Source organism: Tasmannia lanceolata, unplaced genomic scaffold (genome assembly GCF_043159265.1).
Source record: "Tasmannia lanceolata isolate RefF3 unplaced genomic scaffold, GAP_Taslan_0.1 ptg000018l, whole genome shotgun sequence".
In the NCBI taxonomy this organism is placed as follows: Eukaryota; Viridiplantae; Streptophyta; class Magnoliopsida; order Canellales; family Winteraceae; genus Tasmannia; species Tasmannia lanceolata.
The window spans coordinates 16,631,208-16,638,780 of NW_027518695.1; the positions used below are offsets into that span (position 1 = coordinate 16,631,208).

The 7,573-nt window shown below is 40.2% G+C and overlaps 1 protein-coding gene across 2 annotated transcripts; it reads left to right on the forward strand.

Moving 5' to 3' along the window:
• The first annotated feature begins 3,352 nt into the window (after positions 1-3,352).
• On the forward strand, positions 3,353-7,573 carry LOC143849975 (scopoletin glucosyltransferase-like). Of its 2 annotated transcripts, XR_013235918.1 has the most exons (3): positions 3,353-3,998; positions 4,396-7,019; positions 7,121-7,573. XR_013235918.1 is itself a non-coding variant. In XM_077359297.1 (2 exons), the coding sequence occupies exons 1-2, from the start codon at positions 3,504-3,506 to the stop codon at positions 5,353-5,355; spliced, it is 1,455 nt and encodes a 484-aa protein (XP_077215412.1). In that variant the 5' UTR covers positions 3,353-3,503; the 3' UTR covers positions 5,356-7,573. The 2 variants fall into 2 exon arrangements, 1 of the variants encoding a protein (XP_077215412.1); XM_077359297.1 differs by having other exon boundaries at positions 4,396-7,573.

Below are 7,573 nucleotides of genomic sequence, written 5' to 3' on the forward strand. Positions count from 1 at the left end.
CATAGATCTGTTAGAAAAAATTGATGTGCAAATCTGTAATTTAGGATTCGAAAAATACCTTATAAGAAATTAATCTCACAACTTGAAGACAGAGATTACTAATATTATTTTCTGCAATAATAATCTGTGAAGGAAAAAGAAATCGTTAGATCACTTATCGAATTGAGGCACGAAGAATCTTCGCTGTCCTTAAGGCAAATCTCGCCCCCACTACGACGAATCAACGGTGCAGATGGGCGTCTCAGCGTATGCCTCCAGGATACAACAACTCTCGCTCCAGGGGTGTGCACTCACGCAGCCCGGATGCCTAAGAACTCGCTTATATTTGCCAAAAGCCTTGAGCAGAAAACCAGAGAGAAAGCCAGAGAAGAGAAAGAGCAGAAGAAGAATCCGTCAAGGATGATCTTCTGTTTTCTCTAAAACCGATTTATATAGAAAGGTAATCGATCCGTTATGATGAAACGTCTCACTCTTTTAGTGCGTGAGAGACGTTTTCCAAACGGTCACTAAACCACGATTAAGGAATCTCAAACGGTAAAAAAAGAATTAAAACAAAATAAATAAATTCTCGACCGTTAAAAGGAAAAATAAACAATAGAAAAAGAAAAGCCTTAGGTCCACGCGCGCGGCCGGCCGAGCCGGGCCGGGCCGGGCGGCGCGCGTGTGTAGTAAGATCAAAAGCCCACCGGAACCAAGTGGGCGATCCGTGCGCGTAGGATCCCCATAACTTCTTGCTCATTTACAAGGTTAAGAGAGTGAAAGTATATATATGGCCACTCTCATCCTCTCACACTTCTCATCTAGGACTAAAGTTTTCTCATGACTTTAGTCTTTTTGGAGGGAAGCCCAAAAGCATACATAAAATTACTAAAAACACCCCATTGTAAGTTTGAATTACAAAAAGACTTCTTTTCACATAAAGAGTCAACAAGATCTATGTACACGTATTCTGATTTTCAAAGGCAACTTCTGTTCTGTTTTTATCATCTTCTTCCTCCAATCTTTCTGTGTCTGAGCATTATTCCAAGGTGGTTCTGGGTGGACCAGTCAGCGAGTGCACGTGAACTGGAGCCAACTTTGGCTGTTTTATCTTGGAGCATCGGTTCGCAGATCCCGGTTGCACCGGTAGGGGGCGGATACGATTCTTAAGGAGAAAGACCAGTGGCACGACTCAGCCTTCTTCTTCTTAATCGGTTTTTCCAGAAATGTTTTTCTACAAAAGAGATAAGTACTGGTTTATTTAGATTTCTGATTTCCAATAGAAAAAAAGTTCTCATTTCAAGTAACAGTTTCTCGGGTTCGATTAAGTCACAGATCAGAAACAATTAAACTCTGCAGAAAGGTAGACACTGTTTCTTATATGTGCTGATGTGTTATTATAAAGATATAAAGTCAAGCACCTCAATGGGTTTAGAAAGGATTTGTCTTCACTTCAAGAAGTTGGAAAGAGCGCGAAGCAGCAGTTGTACTTACAATCCTTCGAGAATGAGAGAACTCAGGTCTTTCTTTTGATTGGCTGATTCTCAATCATAAAAAATGAAACGACAATTCACATTCGCGTTTCTATTATTTAATGGCAGTGCAGATATGTTAATATGCACACAATGGTTACAATATATACACATATGTTGACAATTTCGTCTTCTAACCAATTCACCTAAACAATGTATTTCCTCACAGTTCTACATATGAGATAGCCTTCATCCTTTCATACTTATCTCTTTTATTGTGTGTTATAAAAGTATAAATGAAGCTTCTTACTGGGAAGACTGTAGAGTGTACTAATCAAGATCCCATGTGTATTCCTTAATTTCCTTAACCTCTTATCCTTCTTTATTGTATTGTTGATGGCATCTAAACTTTGTAACATTGAGTTGTTGCATTGGATGATTATATTTACTTATGGGTAACTTCTTTGAGATGTTCTCAATTTCTTTTTTGTACTGCTTTAAAACAGGAGCCCGACATTGAATTTTTGTTCTTTAATAGGTCTTGGTGGTTTATTCCTATTTAGTTAAACGGATTCTGTATGGATCTTCTCTTTCCAAAGTACTTTGATCTCTATATTTTCAAACTCCTTGTTATGTATCCTGCATATTGATGCCGGTTTCGTGTGTTTTGTGTGGCCTTATATCCTCTTATTTGTCTCTTGAACTTGATTTTTGTTAGGTGATATAGGCTGTGATATATTTCGTTTAAGAGGTGGATCTTTAGCTTAAATGGTAAAGCGCTTAAGCAATGAGGTTTGAACACAACGTTCTCAAGAAGATGGTAGTTCTAATCTACCAAGATCTTTAACTTTGCAATCTATTATACTTACAATTAGTATACATTTGAATTTATATTTTTAAGCCATGTAATATTTTTACGTGTGCTCTGACATGAAATTCAAGGGCGTTCTACGTGCAAGCCTCTTGTTTTGATAAAATGGGTGGCAGAAATATGCATTCTCTAAAATTAGCTTTGAGAAATATACATTTCGAGTCTGATAGAATATGCAATGTGTGCTCTACATTCATAGAAAATATCTTGATAAAATTAAGTAGAAATATGCTCCACAGGCTCGCTATGTGTGTACTTGGTTATTAAGTGTTTGATTTTGGAAAAGAATTAGCAAGTTTTTGAAATCAACACGCTTTGGACATAAGCTAGTTGGCTATGTGCATTTAAATATTTTGAGCATCTGGTTCAATGTTTGATTTTTACCCAATTAATTAGTGTGTTAATGCTTCTCTTTTTCAATTGATTTCACTTTGAATGCAAACTGGGTGGTCGAGGTGCACCACCCCCACCCCCCCCCCCCCCCCCCCCCCCCCCCGCGCGGCCGCCGCCCCGGCGGATAAATTAAAAGTGTCGCTAATGGTTTATCTTTTAAAGAAAGAAAATATTTAACTGTCACAAATGTTTAATAATGACCGTGTATATAATTTGCCTTTAAAATTAGGTATTCGCATAGTCCATCGCAGAAGGTTAAAATTAGGTATTCGCATAGTCCATCGCAGAAGGTACTTTGTGGATGGGCTGTTGCATGTGAGAGTAGCCACCTCATGAATGAAGACAAAATCTGCTGAGAAGTGAGCCAGTGTGGCTGTTCTCACATGCAACAGCCCATCCGCGAATTTCCTTCTGCAATTGACGCTAGCAAATCTCTAAAAATTACATATAGGGACGGATATCTTTATTGGGTGAGTTTATTTTTAAGTCGTTTAAAGGGGTCTTTTTCTTGTAGTGTACAAGATTTTTGCCCACCAAAATACACGGACCATATCATTCAAAGACCAAAGTATTTCCATGTCTTAGCTCGTTGATATGTGATGAAACTATCTGGGTTTGTATCAATAGATTGCAGCCACAACTTGCAAGCGCCAAATGACAACACTGACAATGATTTGTCATTCCTTGCTCAAGAAATGCTTATCTATTTTCCCAACTTGTGTGGGGAAAAATCTAAAGAGTAAGGATTCATCTCCATTTCCTCTCTACTCAGATAGATAGAAATCTCCATGGATTCAGAAGCTCATCAGCTTCACATGTTCTTCTTCCCTTTCATGGCTCATGGCCACATGATTCCCATGCTAGACATGGCCATATTATTTGCAGAGCGCGGAGTTAAGGTCAGCCTAATCACCACCACTCTCAATGCCGAATTCATGAAGAAAACCATCGATCAAGGCAAGGAATTGGGTCATCAAATCCAACTCTACCTTCTCCAAATCCCATATTCAGAGTCTGGATTGCCCCATGGAAGCGAAGTTTTCGATTCCATCATTTCCAAAGATATGCTTGCCAATCTCTTCAAGGCCATCTCCATGATCCAGGACCCATTCGAACAACTTGTCGGAGAACACCTCCCTGACTGTATTGTCTCCGACTCGTTCTTGCCTTGGACCTTCGATGTCACTAATAAGTTCCACATACCGAGGCTCACCTTCAGTGGGTCCAGCTTCTTCTCCCTCTCCATCTCCGAAAGTCTCAAACGTTACACACCGCACGGGAAGGTAGTGTTAAACAACCAATTACTCCAAAAGTTTAAGCTGTTAAAAGTTGGTGTAATTTAATCATTTATACTTCAACAATCCTAACCCCTCTTTTTTTGGATTTTTAATATCAACGAGTTATTGGGTTTTAAACAATAGCGCTCTGATACCATGTGAAACAGTCAATTACTCCAAAAGCTTAAGCTGTTAGAGTGGTTGTAATTTAGTCATTTACAACACTCCCCTTTCAGGTGTGACTTCTCTTTTTGGGTTGGCTGTACACGTGGATTTGTAATATCAAGGAGTTGTTGGGTTTTAATCCACGACGCAATAGCTCTGATACCATGTGAAACAACTGATTACTCCAAAAGCTTAAGTTGTTAGAGTTGGTGTAATTTAATCATTCGTACTTTAATAGGTAGCCTCAGATAAGGAGGCCTTCTTGGTGCCAGATCTTCCACACCCAATTGAGCTGAAGAGATCCCAACTGCCCGACTACATTAAATCTGGGAAAAAATTTATCCACTTCATCGACCAAATAAGAAAGGCTGATCTTAATAGCTTTGGCTTCGTAATGAACAGCTTCAACGAGTTGGAGACGCTTTACGTAGATCACTTCAAGAACATGGGTAGGAAGGCATGGCACATCGGCCCGGTGTCTCTCCGCAATCGAAACACACTAGATATGTCTGAGAGAGGGAAGAAGGCTTCCATCAATGGAAGAAAGTGCTTGAGCTGGCTTGATTCTCAAGAACCCAATTCAGTTATTTACATATGTTTTGGGAGCTTATGTCGATTTACTGATCTTCAATTGGCAGAGATTGCATTGGCTCTCGAAGCTTGCGAGCGGCCATTCATTTGGGTGATTAGAGATGCCAATGGTGAAGGATCCAAGAACTGGATGTCTAACAAAATGGAGGAGAAGTTGAAAGACAAAAGTCTAATTATAAGTGGGTGGGCACCACAGATTTTAATCCTCAACCATCATGCGATTGGAGTTTTCGTGACTCATTGTGGGTGGAATTCGATATTAGAGGGTGTGAGTGCGGGCGTGGCCATGGTTACATGGCCAATATTTGCGGAGCAATTCTTCAATGAGAAGCTTGTCACAGAGGTGTTGAAGATTGGGGTTGGGGTAGGATCTGAGGTGTGGATTGCGTTTGAGGAAGAGGACAGGCCGGTGATTAGGAGTGAGGAGATAGAGAAGGCAATAACTAGAGTGGTGGCCGGGGGAGAAGAGGCGGTGGGGATGAGGAAGAGAGCAAGGGAGTTGAGGGAGATGGCGAGGAAGGCTATGGAAGAAGGTGGATCGTCTTACGTCCATTTGAGCACACTGATAGAAGAGCTCAAGAATGCAGTCACAAAGGGAAAAAAATGAAGGAGAAGCCTGTTGCAGGAAATTTGTGTGATTTCGGATTATAGTAATAAACTGATGCAGGGTTGAGCCTCTAGCTCAATTGGTAAAGATTATGTTCTTTGACCCAGAGGTCAGAAGTTCGATCCCAACTTACCTACCATAAAAAAGTAATAAATTGATGCATGGGGAGATGCTCCATTTGGTCTTTGGAAGACGCTAGAATTGAGGTATGCCTATATATTTTTGCGTTCACTCCGCTGAAAAGTGAGCCTATGTGGCTGCTCTCACGTGCAACAGCCCATCCGCGAAATGCCTTTTGCGATGGAAGCTAGCAAATCCCTTAAAAATGAAAATATCGGTACTTTATTTAAAATCTCTGGATTATTTCAGGATTAGGTCTTTTATCAAAATTCGCAATAAAATCGCTATATTTGGAAAAAGTCAGAGATATTTGGGATTATGATCCAACATTCTTGCAATCCTTTTTTCGGGCCGGGGAAAGAAAAGGCAGAAGGCTCCTTTCTTACGGTGAATTGTGAATTATGAATCACACAAAGAATCAATGGCTTGAAAACTATGTTAAAAGATATTTTTTCCTTAACCCTTTTTTAAAAAATGAATATAAAAAAGGGTTCATCAGAAAGCCAAACAATATCCACCTATTGTCTAGTGTTGCCTGTATTTGCTTGTACCTCTGGGTACCCCATTAAACATTCAAACACTTTTCATATGTGTCATCTTTAGGTTAGAAAGTAAATGTTTCTTGTCAAATGTGTGACACTCCCACTATATGATTGACTAATTATACTGTCGGATTGGTGTTCGTGTTCTTACTAGAGACCAGTTTCTTTTTTCTCTGTGTGCCCTTTGTTGAAATGGTTTAAGACTTTTAAATCCATAGAAGAAAAGATCAGCTCTGGTGTTACTCATTTGCCTATCAATGTGGGCTTCTTGTACAAAAGAATTCTGCATCAGCTGCATCAGGATCAGTAGATAATTCATTTCAGAACCAACTAATAGCCTTTGTTTAGCCTAGTGTTTGCCTCACTTTTTTCTACTGAAGTTTGAAATGTCCAACATGTTTGGTTACATTTGCCTATCAGTAGTTAAGCAAATGAGGGTCTTTCAATTATTATGATGATATTTCAGAGATATTGTTGTTAGTATTGCAAAGGCCAGTGTAGGGAATTCAACCGGGTAAGACTCACCCCTAAAAGCTAGCCGTTAGAGAGAGGGTGCCCATTATCTTATAACCCATCCCCATCCACTTCACTTTACCGATGTGGGACTATTTGCTTCTGTGTGGAACTCCAACAATCTCCCCCTCCATGCGGAAGCAACGTGGACCACACGCTGCGGCTACGTGGGAACCACGAGATCTTCTTCGAGGGATTCCACCGTCCTCGGAGACACACCGAGGTTACCGAGATCTTCCCGGGAGTTGCCACGCCCCAGCTTTGATACCATTTGTAGGGAATTCAACCGGGTAGAACTCACCCCTAAAAGCTAGCCATTAGAGGGAGGGTGCCCATTCCCTTATAACCCATCCCCATCCACTTCACTTTACCGATGTGGGACTATTTGCTTTTGCGTGGAACTCCAACAGCCAGGTATTTGGATCATTGGATCAATCACTTATCCTTCGAACCATACTCAGCTCTACGCTCACCACTGTTGTTGCTAATGTAAGCTTTGTGAACTTTCCTTTGCAACTTGCTTAATTAAAACTGGGTTTCTCACTCTCATATGTTTTCTTTAGCTTTCTTGATTGTCTCAAATGTTACAGGACCAGTCACTCATTGCCATAGCCGAAGGAATTTTGTGCATGAGAGCAGGGAAATCTTTTGAAAATGTGAATTTTGTAGAGGGACAGTGGCCTTGAAAACCCAATTTGCTGATGTCCCATTTTTGCTCCGTCTGTTATATATGCCAAGGCTTCCAACCTTTGTGCCAATGGTGATTGGATAGTTTCCCCTAATGCAAAAGGCTTTGGATGAGAATTGGGAGGAAGGAAAATTGTGAAAATATGTACCTTTGTTAGGAGAAAGGGGGGAGGAAACTGGGGGAAATTGTGTTTCATATAAAATATGCGGGCTCTTTAATAAGCAGACATGCTTGTTTCGGAGAACGACAGATATAGGAATTTTTTTCTGTTATTTCATTACAAAAGATGTGTTTTCTACTCTTATAATTGTTGCAGAGGGGTTTTCTTTTTTCAATCCTAATTCTCAGTTTCTAA

Excerpts from the sequence above, each read along its gene's own strand:
- LOC143849975 (XM_077359297.1), top strand. The coding sequence starts at position 3,504 with ATGGATTCAGAAGCTCATCAGCTTCACATGTTCTTCTTCCCTTTCATG. Across the intron at positions 3,999-4,395 it reads GTTACACACCGCACGGGAAG|GTAGCCTCAGATAAGGAGGC; the intron begins GTAGTGTTAAAC and ends GTACTTTAATAG.